This window comes from Accipiter gentilis, chromosome 24, assembly GCF_929443795.1.
Source record: "Accipiter gentilis chromosome 24, bAccGen1.1, whole genome shotgun sequence".
Taxonomy (NCBI): domain Eukaryota; kingdom Metazoa; phylum Chordata; class Aves; order Accipitriformes; family Accipitridae; genus Astur; species Astur gentilis.
Genome location: NC_064903.1, coordinates 8,548,352 through 8,568,814, shown reverse-complemented (window position 1 = coordinate 8,568,814; position 20,463 = coordinate 8,548,352). Strand labels below are relative to the sequence as shown.

The window sequence follows — 20,463 nt, the reverse complement described above, 5'->3', positions numbered from 1 at the left end:
AATCACGCTTTTCTCAGTTCTCTAAAACACTCAGTACTCCCAACAGTTCTGGAGGCTCTAGCTAATTCTGTACTCAGACCACACAAAGCAACATAGGGCCTGAGTACCTTTAATGCTCCTCTATTCCCTCTCTCAAGGTGGCAACATGGAATAAGCTCTCAGACTGCAACGAACAATCTCGTATCAGTTACATCAGGCTCAGCAGCTTCAGAGATTCGTGTAAATAGCCCAGACCTGTGCCCCATTTTCTGCTCAGCTGAAACAGCAGTGTCAGAAATACAGCAAACAGTACAGAACAAAGCTTTCTCTTCAGAAAACAATCACACAAGAAAATACGTTGACATGCAAATACATTGTATGACAGCAAGAGACCAAAATGACACAAACATAATTTTTTGATGGGGCTCCATACACATTCCAAATCCACAATGTCAGATTCTAAATTAAAGGATAATAGTAAAGAAATAAAAAGATGGGACTGTGAGCTTCTGGCCTTGCACTTGAAAATGGAGCACTGAAGCATTTATCCCCATCCCCAGTAGGCCAAATTCTGTTACAATGTGGTCAGATTTTTAATTCTGAAACTGTGCGATACTACTGCAAGTAACAGAGTGTTCAGGTTATCTTTCTGTTTCCAAAGTACAGTTGTAAGGAAAGCGTAATCTTGTCTTGCATGTGAACTTTAGTTAACACCAATGACAAAGAATGATCAGAATCCAGATCCTATCTGCTGTGCTAAGAAGAATCAGAGCTTATTTTTGTTGCTAAATTGCGCTGGCATTGGTTAAGACTCATGCAGGACGCAGATCTGAGCCGGAAAATGCCATTAAATCCTTTCTGATTTGCACTGAATTTTTTAGTCCTATTTAAAGGTACATCAACCACCAACTTGGAGTAACTAAATCTGAACACTGAGCAAAGAATATGATTCAGTTCTATTCAATCCTATTTTAGAAGGAATACAATTTCCAGAATACACGAAGTAAGAATGTTTCAGGTATGCACCCTTTCAATTCAGCACCGAAAGACCCTATCATGTTACCAGTTTTATATTCTCTACTTTAGATTTAAAAGTATGGGAGCAAAGAGATCGAAGATACATTTTCATACACTTCCTATTTTTATATACGACGTATTTGTAACAAGAAGGGCGACATCTCTACTACTACAGAGATTAATGATTTAGCACAAACAACGTTTGTGCTATTGTGGTTTTACAGAAAGAAATTGTTCTGCTAGAACTGTACCACTAATGTCCTAATTGTTTCTTTTTGTATCTACTTAAAACACTTCATATTAAAAAATATTTATAAGCTTTCTTTCCCAATTTTAGCTAATTAATTTTTCTTCTCCTGACCATGCAGGCTTTCTAAACATATGTTGAAAATGCCTGTTTTATTCTCCCTGTTTTTTCAGACTAGTTGAATACACAAAACTAAAAGCAAATAAGGGGAGAAGCTGGAAAATCATAACAATTTGTATTTTAAGCAACAAAAATGGCCAAGAAACAAACCAATTTAAAAAAAAATCTAACTAGTCTTCATATTGTGAAAACAATCTAGATTTTACTGTCAGAGGTCTGCTAATTTCTCTAACAAGCTAAGTGCTCAATTGTTCAACTGTTGCTTGTTTAACCAATTAATTGCTGTTTTCTGCTTTTGCACCATGTTTACCTGCTAGAAGAATCTGAAAGTTTCTTTTTCTATCCTATTTATTCTCCTTAGACACATTGTTTTCAGTTTTTTTCCCCCAATAATTAAATTGTGTACTATTTATACTATTGTGTACTTCTTTTTCTCTTCCTTGAAATTTAAGTGGCAGCACCTCAACAACTCTATTTTTTGTAGGGTAGATAACAACTACCTGTCCTTCACCTGACATTCTGATTGTTTTCACAGCCCGCCCTTCTACCCAATAGTAGAAAAGAGATGATGGAAATGGTTTAAGACTCTGCATTCTAGATGTAATATACCTTTTTTCTCTGCCAGTTGATTTTTCATGAAACTACTCTTACTGTTAAATCCCATTCATTCAATCATGCCTTGACACATACATTTATTTCCAAAAAATCTTATACTTGTTGTCAAAACAGTTCTAACAGGCATAACAGAGTTGCGTGTATATCAATGGCTCTAATTGTGGAAATCTTTAAAAACAAGTATTTCATGCAGTGTAAGTCTAGCCAGATATGAAGTTGATACTACTGTTAAAACAAATCCTTATAGCAAATGTTTTACTACTTATCAGGTATTCATGTGGAAATCTATTCAGGCATAATTATTTTAAAGGCATGTTTAAATTACAATTAACTCCTGATAAATTGATGCAATTATTGGCTTAGATTCATTAATCCCTCCACAGAGAGAAGCCTTTCAGAAGGCAGGGCAAGCCCTGCACACAGTGGGCTTGCACCATTACAGTCCTGTCTGATGGTATTTCATCTGTCACAAGTCCAAACTCCCCGACTACCAGCAAACTGGCAGGTTCTCATGAACACAAGAATTTCTCTTTTCAGCCAAAGGTATAAAGAAAGCACCTCAAGGACTTCCTCGTATTTATTTATCTACTGTTCTATTTTGGACAATTTATGCTCTCCCACTGGATGAAAATCTTTTCTAAATGTATCAGCATGATGAAAAAGAATTGCCCCCAGTGCTTCTGGAGCAGATTTACACAAGAAGATGGCTGATTACACCTTCATGTACATGTCAAACTCAATCACAAAGGTAGAGGGGAAAAACTTGAGGATCCAGTGTGCTATGACTGGAAACAGATGCCTTCTTCAGAAAGTGAGGGTCAGATCCTAAAGTGGAATATCACTTTACACTATTCTTTGGGAGAAGGGATCTGCTTTTTGTTACACATGTTGCCTCACACAGCATGATCCTAAGTCCCACACTGTGGATTGTAGGGGTTACCTTAGTACTCATCACATTATTTTGAAATCCAAGTAATTACATATTTTCTAGAAACTGGACTTAGGCTCTTTTGAATAGGCAGACTTCTATTAACAGTTAGTACCTCAAGACCGTCTAAAATATTTTTCCAAAACCCTGTTTCAGGAATAAGTTTCAAGGGATAACCTGACATATATACATTCTGCATAAAATTAATATTGACATTTTACATTACTGAGCTTCCTGACTTAGGTCCACATACCATAGGTGTTGTCTAAGCACTGAACTGATAGCACCTTATTGTTAATTATGGGTAAGGAGGTATACGTAGTAGGTTATTCCACTAATGTCTCTCTTCATTACCAAGCCAGACTAAAGGTTGTCAACTTCAATTCCTACTATTATTATCCAACCACATCATTTCTGTTCCATTTCACCATGATGATGACTTGTCAGTCAGCTGTCACACTCCAGCCTGGTGTCACACAACCTGTATGTGCAACCCAGATAACACGTGTGGGTATATGGAACAAAGACACTTCTGTTCCCTTTCTTGATCAGCACAAAGCATCGTTGATGTGGGGTTGTACATGTATCTTTCTTAGACTGATTTCTGCTCCATGACAGCTGAAGATTATTCCTGCCCGACTTCTTTTGCAGCATGCTCTTGCAAAAAAATGTGATCTGGTGTTCAGTAATACCTAGGTACATAGGACAAGAAACAGCTTCTCTCTGGTACCCTCTTTCCTCCAAGACTTCAGACTTAATTGAATACATGTATTTTATGTATGAACAGCACTGAAGTTATCCACAATGTGCTGAGAGAAACAGCTTCAATGGCTGAAAGAAAAACTTTGTTTATACTAACAGTGGGTTATGGCACACGTTTTGTTGCTATAAGATAGAACATGTGAGATTTCTGTAAAAAATAGAAATAGATGACAACTTTTAAAATTGCTCTTTTCTGATGCAGCCTGCTAAGGAGGAAAAAAATCTGCAGCTCTGCACATATTACTTACTTCACACAAAATAACTATCTTTAAAGAACGTCATTAAGGTTGGCAAATCAAGCACTCAAAATTTAGGATTTAACTGGTTTGTATGTTTCTGTCTTCATTACCTGAACCAAGTTTGTCCTAAACTCATTCTGCCTTTATCCCTACAATCCAAACTCTATTTACCATGGATCCCACTGAGCTCTTCCTCTTGCCCAACTATTTCTTGTTCCCTCTGGCTTCAGCTCTTTATTCTTCTCCATTGTTTCTTGCAGCAACTCATACCTGAGGGCTTTTCAAATATCAGACGTCAGTCCAAGTCCAGACAACAGGTAAAATTTGCCAGACCTTGCTATGGTCTTTGTACCTGATGTCTGCCTGGCAACCCATATTTTAGTCATTCTCCTGTTTTCTTGGGGAGCTACGGAAACACATCACTAATACATCTGCTGATAAAAGTGGTGTGTGATACTTGACAGGCCTTGGAGAAGGTACAGCCAGCCAAGTTATCTGCCAAATAGTAAAAGTATCTAACAGACCCGCAGTTAAAATTAACAGACCTCAGTAAAATTACTCAATGAACCTCAGCAAAAGTAAATGCATCTCTGTGAAATTACCCAGCAGACTTTGGTAAAAATGAACAAGCCTTGGTGAAATTACCCAACAGACTTCATAAAAATTATTATCTGTGCAGCACTACTGAAGCTGGCGGTGCTGTTACACCTTTGGTTCCATTGCAGGTTGCCTCCCTTTGTTTCTACTACACTATCAGGGAGGGAGACATCCCACCAAGGTGGAAACTGGTACAGAGGAAGCACAGTGGTTTGGGAACGTGGTACCGCTGTTAGACACATCATGTGACCTCTTGCACAGAACTTCCTCACTGATGCTGATGCTGGATAGTTTTGCCTGCACTTTCGTATTCCTTCTGTAATACTGAGACAACATCCTCCAGACCAGTCACAAACCACTACAGGCTCAGAAAAGGCCATCTCTAAGCCTCAGACTGAAAACAGTGGAAGTTTTGTATAGTTTCAGTACAATAGCAATAAGACAGCAATAGTTACCTTGTACCACACCACATCTGGCTCTTGACTGGCTGTTTTGTAATCCTCAATATCAGGACAGGAGATTGCCTTTCTCTTAGTGACTTCTGATTTTTCCAGATATCTGATCTTGCTGTTGTAGCAAAGCCCAGATTCATTCTCAGCTACCGTCAAGGACATGGACACCTTCATGCAATACGTTGAGTTTCTGCAGGGACAGAAAGATGTTTTCATTTATCCTACCTCCTTTTTACCATGTTCGTTTCAGCACAGTAAGTTTCTTTGTTAGGCTCTCATCTTCACAAAAGCTTCAGCAACACATTCAAATAGTGATTGTCACACTGTGTATTTCCAACACAGACAAATTACTAGAAAATATAAAGGCTCATTTCTGATTTACTATGAAGAACCCTATTGAAATTTTGTTGACAAGTGATCTAACCCAGCACAGCAGCTCTTTCGAGCTTGCAAGTCTACGAACACAGGAACTTGTTGGCACCTCAAATGTTGGTCAGGACACACTGTCCCATTTCCTCTGTTTGTCACTCACACTCCTCCTTTCCCTCTTTCTCTCCCACCTTCAGGAGATTTCACTCCAGTACACAGTGCTATACATTTGAGAAGAAGGGTTATGTGCCGGATGTTAAAGCATGTTATGCAGGAAGAATTCCTCCCCCTGAAGGAACTGCTATATAAAATCCTACAGCATGTGATGTTGTGGTGGGTTGACCTGGACCGGCTGCCAGCCACCCACCCAGCTGCTCTCTCACTCCCCCTCAACAGGATGGGAAGGAGAAAATAAGTTGAAAAAGCTCCCGGGTCTAGATAAAGACAAGGAGATCGCCTACCAATTACCATCATGGGCAAAACAGATTAAACTTGGAAGAAATTATTTTAAGTAATTGCAAATTAAAATAGGTTTGGATGCTGAGAAAGACAAAAAAGCTAAAACACATTCCCCTCACCTCCTTTTTTTTACTTCTCTACCTCTCCCTCCCCACGTGGCGCAGAGGCTGGGGATGGGGGGTTGTGGTCTGTCTGCGGCTCCTTCCTCCTCACGTGTTCATTCCCCTGCCCCATCATGGGCCCTCCGTGGCTGCCGTTCCCCTCGGGAAAACCAGCCCCCGGCCCGGGGTCCCTCCATGGCCGCAGGGCCATCCCTGTGGGGGCCTGGCGCGCCTCCCCCCCCCGCCCGGCCCTCGGTGCGGCGGGGCTGTTCCTCACACTCTGTCCCTCACCCCTCGCCGCCCATCTTGCCCTTTCCTCAACACGCCTTCCCCTCGCCGAGGGGCTCAGCTGTGCCTGCGCTGGGGGAACCGGCCGGAACCGGCTGGAACCGGCCGTGTCCGGCACAGGGCGGCCCCTCGGCTCTCCTCAGAGGGGAGCCCGCCGCCTCGCTGCCAGCGCCTGCGCGTGGGCACCCACCACGGATACACAAGAAGTCAGACTGGTGGTTACACGAACACATTTTGGCCTTAAAATCTTGAAAAATGTAATCCCTTAGCACTTCAAACCATTGCCTGCTCTACCACCAAAGAAGCCTGACAGAGTTAAATCCAGGCGAGTGGATTGGGAGCTACACCTAGCTTTTCTTAATATCAGGGTAGAATAAACACAACCAGCCCAGCTCCCATGCCTCAATCATGAAAACAGGATTAAATTAAATTCCTTCAGACCTGCATCTTTAACAGATCTATCAGACACACAATAAAAAAAACCACCCTAACTGGTGTTTGTCGTGGTGTTACTGTGAAGCATTTGCACTTTGCACAGGATCATTGCAACCCAGACCGTCAGCTTCTGCCCTTCATTAGGTGTGATGGCAAGCTACAAAGTACAAGCGACAATATAATGAGGCTCTTCCTCCCATCGTGCATCATTTTGTCATTTTAATTGACTGCGCCACAACCAAAAAAGCCTGGAGTAAAACCGACATGCTGGGTGGTTACTCCCATCAAAGGGAGATGTGGAGAGCTCTTGCAGGAGATATTGCCGCTTTGCCACTGCCTCTTTCATGGCAGCTCAGCTGCAAACTGGTTTAGCTGGGCAAGATGGTGGCACAGCAGACAAAAACTGCCCTGTGCACCTGGAAAGTGATCCATCAGTCAAATCCTGACACTAATGATACCGGCTGCTTACTCCCTCCAATTAGACTCATGACAATGCTTTTAATTTTTAAAAAAATAGAAATCCAGCACGCTCCGTTAATAAGTCTTTTCTTATGCAATGTTTCAACATGTCACTCCGTCAAGTGAGCCTGTAGTTGGGAAGAAATTAAAAAGGTCTATGGGCACACTTCATCACGGCTCTAAGCTCCATGCTAAACAAGCGCTGACAAAACACTGTGCCAATGGCTTCTTGTCAAAGGTGTGCCACGAGCAGGTATTTGCAGAAAGAGGTATTTGCAAGGCAAATCAACAGGCAATCTCCAGAAACCTCCCATTTTCAGCATCATTAGTGTTACGTATTCAGCAGAACCACAGACTCCCCCCTTCCTGCTCCATTCTCTTCAAAATGCCACCTGTGCATTTATGTGATAAAATTGGTGGCTGTTTTCTCTGTCCCTCACCTCAGAGTGGAAAGGGTCATTTTGCACACTGCCATGATGTGTTTCAGTTGAGAGGCTATAAAAAAGTCTCATCCTCACAAACTGCACAAAATGTATTATTTTACCTGAAACAAAAGTTCTCTGGACTGAAAAAATGCATCATTTGGGGTGGGCTTTTCAGAAATACTTATATGATTTAGGGAACATAAGTCAACTTTCTCCTAAACTACTTGCTTTTGAAAAGGGTTACCTTCTTTTGCAGGAAGAAAACAAAACATATTTGAAAGTTTCAATGCTTCCTAAGACAGCACTGAAAATCCACAAAATATGGATATAACCACTCAGTATAATCAATAGTAATTAATCAATAATGATTATTTAACTTTCCTGAATGACTACAAGTATTACTGAGTGCAAATAAGGTCACATGTGCTCAGTAATAATGATCCAGGCTAATCAAGAATAATGACTTTGAATAGTTGTCTATAACTTGGTGTTATTTAATAGTGCTGTATTTTCTGCTAACAATCTTGCATTATTTAGATCGTATTTTGAACAGCGCTGGAGGCTACTTCTATTTAAAATGCTTCCTGGAACCACGACCTAAAAATGTAGTATTCTTTTCATTAGTTACAATTAGAATTGAGTAGAATCGAGAAAACTAAGTGCCTGGTGAGCACTATCACTTTTGTTCACACTCCATGACCGAGACAATAAATCTATTCAGGCTCATGATGAAGAAAGCCCTCACTAAGCCAACAGCAATAGACTTGAAAGCTTTATGAATGCTTCTTCACCACCCACTCACATTAGTGCTACTGCTGGTAATCCAGAAAAGGGCAACTTCTGCAGGGATTCCAGTGAATGAAGCAGCAGCCTTCCTTCAGTCTAGTCAGTTTGGGATAACAGTTATATTTCAGTCATGTGCAAAAGGAAACAGCAGTTTGATCAGCTTCACTGTTTTTCTCAATTTTGAGGCAGGAGTCTGGGAGCCAAAGTTTGTAGAAAACGTGAGCCATTTCTCCCTGTGCTAGGCAAGATGCTCCCCAGGACAGTATGGATTTCATCACTCAATTCTCTGAGCAGGTGATGGGTCTGTGCCGACTTTTTCTTGGAGACTCCATGGCTACCATTTTTCTGTCAGCTCAGATGCTGCAAGACGGAGCTTCCGAAAAAGATAAATTCCCTTTGTTTTAACCAGAAGACTGCCATGGAATTGACCATGTTCATCCTTTGCAGGAATTAGTAGGGGAACCTGTTAATTTTCCTACACAGAAAAAAACCTTGTAATTTGAACTGTAATTTGCAGAAAAACATGCATTTGGTTTCACTGGCACATGGGAACGTGCTGTCTTCCCTCCCTTGTGGGGCTGGGGGCATAAAGGGACTCTCTAGAAGGTGACAGCTTAAGGAACTTGAGAACTCAGGCAGGGGATCACAAAGCAGTCAATGCTCACTACAGCATTGTTTTTATCACCCGGGTAAGCAGACAGGAATATTATGGTGCTGGCCACCACGCAGGTCACTGCGGTGATGGGAACTCACCTACAGGAGTCCCTCAGGAAGCCCACAGAGCTGCTGTGCTGGGAAGGATCCAATTATTTCTTTCCAATTGTTTTCAGGACCGCTGTTGTCCACAAGGGATCACCTTGATGAGCTGCATTTAAGTTGTTTATGGTAAGGGTCGTCTTTAATTTTTTTATTTTTTTTAAAATGCGTTGAGACTGACTAGCATGAATCCTACATTTATTGCTTTTCTTCTTTGAAAAGCTAAACAGATGGCCTATGAATTATAAAAAGGAGGATCCACTTTTGTTTTCAGTACATGGTCATGGAGCTTGGTGGGGGAGGTCAGTGCCCCCAGCAGTTTGCTGACTGGCAGGAAAGGTTATATGACCATATTTAAAGAGGAAAGTTGGGACACAAGAAGAAGAGATAACTATAGCAAAGCTGGGAGCCTGGGTTTTGCTGTCAGAATTGGTGGCTGAAAGGAATAAAAAGGAAGCATCTTCCAGGTGGATGAGGAAGATGCTGGAGGGCTTCCAGTGGTGATCTCAGTATTGTGAGGCCAGGTAAGAAGAGTTGTATACAAGTAGAGAATATTGAAACCCAAATGAACCTGGCAGACTGCAGAGACCCCACTTGCCACATATAAAGGAAATAAGCCCATAAATCTGAAAGTGGATCTTTTAATAATTTGTCTTTTCTGAAAGGTTTCCAAACCATTCATTTTCCACAGGAGTCGACTTCCATTGGATTCCATTTCTATAGGACGTAGCAGTGGTTATATGGGGAACAGGAAAAGGGAAGATAGGATACAAAGAAAAAAATGTCTTATGTTTTCACACTGAAACTAAGATTTGTAATTCCCTATTTCAAGGGACTAGTTATAAACTGGGCCTACTCTCTCGACTGGAAATGTGAAGAAGGGTTTAGCTTTGCCAGAGTTCACAAAACAGTTTACTTTGTTCTCATGGCAAGGCATTTGTAATCCCCAGGCCACTTGGAACTGGCTCTGAACCACAAACTGAAGCCAGCTTAGAATCCAATAGAAAACCACAGGGAAAACCAAGGGACTTTAACAGGTCTCAAAACAAAAGCAAGCAAAACTGTGAGTTTGGCTTGACTTCGAAGCAAGGACAAGAGGGAAAAACAGAGGATATAAAGAAACGGATAAGAAGGACATTTGAAATTGAAGTGTCAATCCCTAAATTGTTTTTCATCTTGTTTTGAATTCAAGACAATTCATCAGCCCTGAGGCTGAATTGAAATTAGACAAAATATTCACAACTTTGGAAAAAACTTTTTTGGCATTTGTGTTTCTGCTAAGTGAGGGTAGTTTGTTAAAAGAGTCAAGTAAACCAATTTTTTCTCTAGTATGCATGGAACCTTCCCTACCCCGTTTATTATTTATATTTTCTTATAAAGAGGAAGTAGGCAGCAAATTGGTTGAGTATTTAATATCTACTAGATCAAAAAAAATCCCTAAATTTGAATTGCATATTTGTACCAGAGGATTTGCATTTTTTTTGTTTTCTTCCAGGTTCATTTTTCATTAAGTGTTGGGGGTTTTATTACATTCTAAGACTTTCATCTTAAAACTAAGACTGTGGTGGTAGATCCAAAAGCTGGAAAGCGTATTTATCAAAGCAGTGCTCAGGGAACAGCACATCTCAGACAGATCTCTTCCAATGTACCTAAACACCCTGACTGTTTTAATGACATTTTCATTGGCTCACTGAAATACTGATTGCAGGACTGTATAGGTCAACCCTTACATTCATCTTTGCTCATTCTGAGTTAAAGCAATAACAGCAATAACTACACCACCATCCATCTTTGTCCATCTGAAGGTCCACAGTAATTAATGCACTACCAGATCCACTTCCAGCTGCTATAAGAATGTGCTTTAATGTCTGACTGGTTTTCAAGATCCTACTAGTAAAAGAAAACAACATCATGGAAGTACGATCTCAGAAAATGCAGTGCTAAACCAGTACAATGTTACAAATCCAATGTTCTTGCATTATTTCTACTTCCTTTGATCCTCCAACAGAGAGACCTGTGTTGTGAATCCAGATAGAGGTACCATTCAAGGCCCCATCCCCTTCAAGTAGAAAAAGTATTTGTGCTGAGCTAACCATTCACTCTAAGAATTTTTATTCTTTCTGTACTTCTTTTCTCCTAAGATTCAATGGCTACACAAGACTTATTAGAAACAAGACAATTTGAGCTTGACTAAAACATACTAGATGTCCCAGAGACCCATGTTTTACAATGAAGAAAGGCTATATCACCACTATTCAGAAGAAAAAAAACTTCTGAGCAAGATCACTGAAAGGTAATTTTAAAAGACTCACATTAATGATAGCTTGAAAAACAGACATTCAGGGATGTCTCCTCAAGTTAACCGTCAGGAATATAGTTCTTACCGGAGGCACTTAAAAACAAGACCTGTACTCTCCTCACTGTGAGTTTAGCCCTGTTTAGGGAATTATCAGGCTTCCTAGATACCGGGACGGGGAAGAAAAGATGTTCGGATCTGGCAGTTAGGTACAGTTTCTCACAGCTGGGTGTCTCTCACCAAAGCTTAGATCTAAGTTTAAATTAAAGTTGGACTTCAGCTAACAGCCTTATTAAAAGGGAAATATGACACAAAAATGTCAGGATGTGCCTAGTACAGTCAGTGATACAGCCTGTAACAGCAAGGCCATGATTTGAAAATTCAGGGATAATATCTAGTATCACATTTCTTAAGTCTCTCTGAGAATAGTAAGTGACAACCAGTCTGATTTGCACATGGTTAAGGGTCAGGAGGAGCTATTTCTTTTCTGGTTGCCTTCACACACACATGCACTGGTTCTGCTGATCTCTGCAACATGACAGAAGCAATTGAAAAACAAACAAATCACCAGTCAGTCATTCCAACAGGGACTACTCAGGCACAGAGAGAAAATCTCCTAGCATTTAAGTTGAATCACACAGGTCAATGGTGTTCCTTGGTTTTAGGGTTGGTTTTTTTACGTCTTCAAAAATTTTAGTTATTAGAAATGAATATATGGAAATATAACACAGAACACAGAAGAAATGCAGAAGCCAAAAGAACACTAAGTTATCTCAGCATATCACACCTAAGTTCAGGAACTATCTGGTTTCTATCAGCTTCAGCACTTCCTGTAATTGGCTGGGTTTGCTCTCAGGGAAAATTTCTTCCTTGCCCTTAAGAATTACAAGGCAGCAAGTTGCCCTAAAGTTTGCTACTGCAAATGACTAAGCCCTTTTCATTTATTTGCTAATAATTTTCTATCAGAACTCTGAATATTACTGTCAAATTACATTGTGTTACTGAAAAGCCCCATTACAAATGACATAAATCTGAAGCACAGGAACAACTGCTCCCAGGAAAGTGTTAAGAAATCCCCTTCCAATAATTTTGTATTTGCAATTCCCTGTTTCTGAGAGCACTGAACACTTTCTCCTTTATTTCTTCCAAACCACACAGTATGTGAATTAGTGTATCTAGTCCTCCTATGCTTTTGTTTTCATTAGACACCTAGCATGCAAAACAAAAGTTGCATTCAGGATACCCATCAGACTTGTCTGCATTGCTAAACCTCACCGATTTTGTTGCCTCAGAGAATAAAGCCCATGGAGCATGTCCTTCTTCATGCCATGTGAGTCCTATTTTGTAGAAGCAATGAGGAAAGGCAAGCCTCTCTCTGTACATTGCCAACTGAGCACATAAACCAGTGGACCAGTTACTATCTCATAGGGTATACAAGGAACAACATCATCAAGAATCACGAAGTGAATGTCCTTATGACAATTTGCAATGAGAGCTGTTTGAGTCCTGCAGCTGAGTCCTCCTGGCTGTGCCTTCCCTTAAGCATTTGCCAGAAAAGAAGAAATTATCCTCCAGGATCACTTACCAAATACCAGTTTAACTCCCTAGGGTTCTGTCAGCTTGTACTTTGGGCATGATGGATTTCCTCAGGAAACCTTCCATTTGTCTGTCCACTCACATACAACATTGTCTACTAACATGTTATAGTTACAGCTATCTCAATGTGGGTTTCAACAGGAAGGGTACCTGGGTAAGCACATTCTTCTCCGTTGTTATTTGGAGAACAAAAGGGAAATGAAAACTGCCTTACATGTTGGAGAGGAGATGGCTGAGGAGGGCTGAACAACATCTTGGCAATATGTCTCCTGCATGCAAAGTTGACTGCATGAGGCGGCAGTCACCCCAATTTGCATCCTTTCTTTCCACCAGGCAAGGTTTGAAGCCCACCAGGGAAGGCACTTCTTCCATGAGCAACCAGTGACAGTGAGCTGAAATGTTACTGAGGCACTGCAGCACATGAAGCTTTCGCTATGACAATCTGTAGAGACTAGAAGGAATGTCAGTCATTTTAAAGGTATCTAAAGCTGGGATTTTACTATTAGGAAAACTGAAGGATACACAATATTCTCATTCTTGTGCATGCTGCTGCAAGAGGGAAGTTGCTGGATGCTCTCCAACCACAGAGCAACATGGGCATTTCTGCTTGAAGCCTGACTGTTCCTGCAGTTTCTCATCAACAGTAAACACTGGCTTTCAGAAAGAGAGAGGATGGATTTTTTCTCTTTTAAAGCTTTGGAGAAGGAGGGTGAGTGAGCAGAAATATACATATCACCAGGGAAAAGAAACAAATCTTTGTTTTTCTGCAAGTGTGTCAAAAGAACAGATAGAACTGATTTCTCTCAATAAAGACAATGTCATCAAAATGATTTGCAGGAGCACCATCAGTTTTTACACAATTTTAGATAGAAAAGTAGAAGCATTCTGATTGTACTTTCCCCTGCATTTTGATAATGCCAAAACATTATACCTCAGTAAGTTAAATTTTATTTTATCATGAATCATACTGACTTTATACTGTATCCGCTCTGACACTGCATTCAAGTATTGAATACCATATATCACAGGGATTTTGTTTATACAAAATCAGTCAGTTTTAATGTGGGAAATGTCACACACTTTTAATGCGTGACATTTAATGTTAGTGTCATACAGAGCCTGGGAAGACTATGCCATGCTGAATCCATGGACTTGCTCTAAGTGTGAAATTTAGCTGACTTCTACAGACATGCCTGGGACAGCACAGCCCTGAAAGCTGATCATGTACCAGTGTGCAAGTCTGAGAGGTAACTACCAGATGTGTAATCCATCAGCTACTTAGATGTGCTCCTCTTGGACATCTGATGATTAAAGACACTGGCCCACTAGAAAGTATCATCTTTGGATCTTTTCAGAGTAAGTCTATGGGGAAAAAAAGCACTTCCCAGTGAGGCATATGGAAGGAGGTATTCTATGACTGAACTGGAATTACAACACTGCATTCAAAGGGATTTGAGATACAAAATCACCTTTGTCATGAACAGTTGAGCACTGAATAAAGCCAAAGAAAAAGCCACCTGAAAATGAAACATTCTGTAATGAGAAGATATTGCCACCAACAAAACGAATGGCTGTATTAAAACATATATTGTAAGAACGATGAGAGCTGGCTGCAGAGAAAGCAACCTTATCCCTACACATTTTCACATCATGATTTAGTCCAACTTTCCTGTGTTGTCTCTGTTTGGACCTGAAAAAAACTCTTCTTCCTTTCACTTGGAAGGCAGACTTCCAGTGCCCAGAAAAGTAGCGCAACTTTCCCTGGGATGATGGGTGCATACTGCAGTCCAGGTTGGAGGCATTTGAAACAAGTTCCTCAGCTCTCCCTAACATCCACTGAAGCGAGAGCACAAAGGTTATGCCACAAATGAAGTTTTACTGACAGCCCCTCCAGGCTGTCTAAATCTGATTTTGATTTGCTGGTCATGCACTCCACAGACATTCAGAAAGCGAAAGGCTTAAAATCTACTATCACTCTATTTTATTACTGCTCCGAAAGTAATATCTCCATATTTCACCAATGGCTCGGCAACGGCTTGATTCTTCTGTGCGTGTCCATAGCAATGCTGCTCTCCATTAAGAATTGCAGATAGGCACAAAGTAAGGGAAAAAGGATATGCAGATTTCCTAACTTGATTTGTTGGCAGTTCTCTGGCATCAAATGCTGGTATTAAAGATCTGCAGGCTTATTGCCTCATAGGCATTCAAGACCCTCACTCCCTTGTTATTCTGCATCCTGTACAAAAATCGAGGCTTAGCTCCGTCAGCCAGTCTGGCGACTACAAACCTCCACCTCCTGCTTTCCCTGCACCCCCTCAAGGCCCAGACTTTCTACCCTCCTGATTCACATTATGGAAATTGAGTTATTTTATTTCACCAACACTTACTTAACAGCAAATATGCACTAATGTTTTACTCACACTGATCTTGTTTATAAAGCATTTATTCAGTACTTCAGTTTATTTTGGAACTGGGCCCAGTTAGAAAAAAGGGCTCCAGAAGCAGTCCCTTGCTGAGGGCAAAGGTGTGGCTAAACTTTGCTAAGATTTCTTCCCTAGCTCCTCTTCTCTTCTTTCACCAGGTTAAGAAGATCTAAGTAGGCCCAGTTCTTGTTCCCTCTTTAAAAAAACAGAGGCTTCTAACACAGGAAAAACAAACATATTTGTTCAGAGAGCAAAAGCAGCATGTGATCTGGCGAATGACTGTCTTACATACTCAGAACTTTAGGGCCACCCTATGTATTTAGATCCATTTTACTTTCGATGTTTGGTTTTGGTGCTCTCAACTCTGAATCCTTCAGTGAAGATGCTTCGATCCAGACTGCTGATGTGAAAATCCCAGAACACCAAACCTCTGTAATAAAAATGCTGACAGCTTTATCCGAAAGTAGCAGTGGCGGGTGCTGGAAGATTAATGGCATATCCAGGGCCTGCACTGCAAAGAGACCTCCAGAACACATCATTTCCGTATTGGGCAGTAAAGTCATGATACAAATGTCCCAGCAATTATCTGGGAACTGTAATGAAACACACTTCTATCCATTAGTCAGGATCCCTTTTGGATGTCACTGGATCTTGCTCTAGTAAAATCCCTGATTTGGCACAGAAAAGGCACCCGAGAACAAAGCAGATCCATGGAATTCACATGGATTAGCTAACACAGCTCAACTCTGCACTCTTAAAAGCCCCTGCAGAATTAGGACCCCTTAATACGTTACAGCCGTGCTTAACACTAGAGAAAAATACCACACTTTGGTTTGCATCTGAGTGTCAGCTCAATGTCAAAATGTATTGTGAGAAGAGAACTAAGTTTTAATGCAACAATAATTTCCTCCTATTATACACCCACACCTGCCTATGGAACAATGTCTAACCGGTGAATAAGAGAGGCAATATTTAAATTACGGTATCAGACCGCTTCAGCCTGGAGAAGCAATCTCTTTCATTAAGGCTGCTCTAATATTCCTTAATTTTATTCAGTATTACAGGTTCATAGACATTATGATTATTGAAATGACAATTCTGTATAAGAAAGAATTCACTGACACATTTAATTTTTACCCATCTCCAAATCACTGTCATATCAGCCTATCCTTCACCTGCTCATACGCACCCTTTTCAAGCCACATCTGAAAAATTCCTTCCAATTGCTTCAAAGATACTCATGCCTTGATCCTACAAGCACCCATGAGCAACCAGAAAATGCAGCTCCTTGAAAAACATGGTTGGTTTTTTTAGAACAGTGAACAACGTTTTCAACAAATCGGAAATTCAGTGAAATGTGCAGTTGTCATTTTCCCCATACAGTTTTCTTATTTGCCACTTTGTTTTGACTGGGAAAAAAATTAACAAGTTGGGGGAGAGTGAATTAGCATAGCTCTCACTATTGCCTGTGACAACCTTTATGTATGACTTGCTAAAACCCCTTGGCGTTCAATTCCCTTCTATCAGAGGAGATCTTCCCAGGTCGAGAGTGTGTCCTTCCTTTCAAGCCATAAACTTCTTCTGGGACAGGGACCTCTTGTCCCAACTTAGCCTTATCACCACATCCAAGCATCCCGCTCCCTTGCACCCTTTTGCATAGACAAGTACAAATCGCAGACAGAACGGTTCTAAGGCAAGAGACTTGAAGTGGTTGAATGCAGCACACTCTGGCCACTGGGACACGCAAATGGGGGTTTTCACCCTTTGGGCAGCACTGGGAATTGCACCAGGGCTTCCCACGACCTTGGTGAGTGGCTAGAAAGACATCAATTAGATTTGAATTGCTTCCAATTTTCTCTTAGAGAACCTAAATGAAAATTTCTTTGTTGAGAAAAACTCCTAAAGTTTTACATTTGTCTTGAATCAAAAGCATTTTCTTCCCCAATTTTTTTCAGTCAGTTACCAATCCAAAAGACTCAGTTATGCATGCAACCCTAAACCTGGTGTTGCACACTGATGGACACAGTCACCTTTTCATTTCCACTGCATTGAGCTCTCTCTAGCAGTCTCTATGCATTCAGTCTACAAAAGAAGGCATTTGTAACAGAAATCGTTAATGTTTCTAGAAAACAAAATCATATTCTAGAATTACTGCTCTCATTTGTGACCTCTTAATTCTCACAAAGCAGGTGATCCTGGTTAATGACTAAAATGCAAACATCTGCTTATCCCCCTCCAAAAAAACGGATTAAAAAAAGCTGAAACTACACAGTTAATGGTGTGGATAGTCTACCACAAAAGCCTGATCATATTTCAGAACAAACATTACATCTAGCCCAATTTTAATGAAATTAGAATAAATTACTATTGCTTTTTCCTCAGCTGTTTTAAGCCACCTATGATTTCATAAGCAATAACAGCAAGAATACATTACCAAATTTTTGGAAGAAAAAATTAATTCAGTAAAGGAAGAAATATAGTCTTTTATGTGTAACCACTATATATAACATTCTGTACTCCAACATAAATCTGAAAAAGGCAAAAATATCTGTAATTATATACGAAAGTTCTAGCCAAAGCAGGAAAACTGCATAACTGACAAGAAGATCTTATTGCTGTGCAATGCCTTCCAAGAAGCATGCCATATAGTTCTTACCTGAAAAGGAGGAGAATGCATGAATTATTTAAGAACTTGCCCATTTGTTACCAAAACTACTTCGTTGTATAAATGAGCAAAGATTTTTGAAAATTCCTGGAAAAAAGTATGTCCCAGAATTTGATGCAAGATCAATTCTTCATTGTTCACACAGGATTTGCATTAACATTTCCAGAGTATTAAACTAGTAACTTGATTATCACAACAGTGGCTTCTTCTGTGAAAAAAGTATAGCTCCCTTGAAACATGTAAATCATATCTTCCCGTAACATTTCAAAATCACGGAGTTCACATTACACCAAACCTGTGACAGAGCAGCTAATAAAAGAATAATTAACTCCAAAGGCTGAAACACAGACTTAATAGTGAGTTTGGCAGATGCATCTGATATTGAAACCAGACATTGGTCCCCAGTACAAACCACCATGCACCACAGCACAATCTTTGATTTTAGTAGCATTCTTCATGATCAAAATGGACTGAGGCAGCTGAGACAAGGCAGCAAGACTTAGCAGAGGTGCAGAGAGAACAAATTCTGGGCTCTGAACAGTGCTGTTATTTTGCTGCAAATATTTGATATTAAATTAATCAAACGAGTCTAATTTCACTATGGAAAAGCAGACAAGGATGAGGCAAGCTTCATTTTCTGAAACTAAATAGTTTAAAACCGAATCATATAAAGTATCTGTAAACTCCTTTTAATTCAAAACCGGATCATTTAAGGAATACTTCTTCATTCATTCTTAAAGAGTCCTCCTTTTTTATCTTCTCAGTTTAGGCAGAGCTGACATCAGCATCCACATGATGGAAATCACGAGCTCCAGCACATGCTTAATTTAAGGCTCATCCCACAGTTCCAAAATACTTCTGAGACATGCATTTCAGTGTCTTACCAAACGAGGTCTGTTTAAATTTATGACAAATCACAACTGCATATTAAAATAAACTTTTCTTCAAAACCAGACAGAACTGTAACTCCCCATGGCCTAACCCTATCAGAATAATTCAAACTATGTCTAACTCTTGAATAACTCAGAGGATTTGAAAAAGAGCATTACTTAACCAAAATACTTCATGATTTAAGAAGTATCCAGTTGTGAAGGTTTGTAGCAAATTGAGAATTTGCAAATGCTGGACTTAAAAAAAAAAGTAATTAAGTAAAAGCACGTGTTTAATTATAGCTATTGGAAGAGGTAACTATAATTACTAGGGAAACTAATTTTGAGACAAAGCATTATCTGACATACATGATTATGAGAATAAAAATAATTAGTATATATCAACTGGAAGAATATCTCAATCCTGAGAGCTAAATTTAAACACTTTTTTTAATCAAGACAATCTATACATTCTTAGTTAGACGTTAACACAATACCCACCTTAGAACACATGTGTAGAAACCACTGTCTTGCAACTCAACCGAGTGAAACCATATTGAATCTTCATCCTTGCTCATCCTAACTTCAGAAAATATAATGGGTTCTTCTAAATCTCCTTTGTTTTTGTACCACATAAGCCTAAGACCTGTGCTTTGGGCCATGCTATAATTAGTTCTGATATAGCTGTAGAAAAGGGCACATTTCACTCGGACTGGTTCACCTGCCAAAGCCATGTATGTCTTGAGATCCACTGACCAGTCAATGCAACCATCAACTGAAAGCAAAACAATAATAAAGAAATATTAGATACAGATATATTTTTTCAAGATAGTGAAAGGCAGCTTGTGAAATGCAATGCAATTAATTAAAAGAACCTTTGTTTTATAGCAACATGAAAAACCCGAAGCAGCTATTGGCAATTAAAAAGTGTTTATACATCTTTTTTAGTTACATGGAAATGCGAATGTGCAGGCAATAAATAGAGCACATTGGGCCTGCCCAATTCCGTTTCTTTAGAATATCATTACTTTCATTCCCCAAACACTAATTCTTTAATAAATAAACCAAGTGTTTTCATCGTAACTACTTGCCCCTGTAAACCAGTTTTGAATTCTTTAATTCCTTGTTGGAGGAAAATGTACATTGGCATCTGATCCCAATCTTATCCCTTAGAACTTTTCCATCCACCTCTGCTAATTATGTAACGTAAAAAAAAATAACTAACAGATGTGACATTTATAATTTCTTTTCAAGGCAGTTCCACATAGCTTTTTTTTTTCTACAGCCTACTCAAACTGTAGAGATATGTATTATGTACAATAGGATACAATTAAAACATGCTACCTATGCAATCAAGCTTAATACAAGAATTGTACAAAACCAAAAAGGGATCTTTTGATGTTCTGTTCAGCAAAAACTTTTGAAACAGTTTTCTTGATATTTCACTTTAAAGATGAACATTTTTCAGCCAGTTTAATAAAAGATTACTTCTCCCTACAGTTTTTTTCTCCCATTATTTTAAATCATCTTAGTTACAGTATAATCCTAGAACATGCATACATATCCACATGTAACTCCCC

General features: G+C 39.7%; 1 protein-coding gene across 2 annotated transcripts in view; it reads right to left on the bottom strand.

The window, feature by feature from the left end:
- Nucleotides 1-20,463, bottom strand: part of IL1RAPL2 (interleukin 1 receptor accessory protein like 2) — a 487,221-nt gene that overhangs the window by 174,572 nt on the left and 292,186 nt on the right. For both annotated transcript variants that reach the window (XM_049827421.1, XM_049827420.1), the window contains exons 3-4: nucleotides 19,385-19,658; nucleotides 4,960-5,146 (exon numbers count right to left, since the gene is read on the bottom strand). In XM_049827421.1, coding sequence (XP_049683378.1) covers nucleotides 4,960-5,146; nucleotides 19,385-19,658 — 461 coding nt within the window. The remainder of the gene's footprint in view (nucleotides 1-4,959; nucleotides 5,147-19,384; nucleotides 19,659-20,463) is intronic.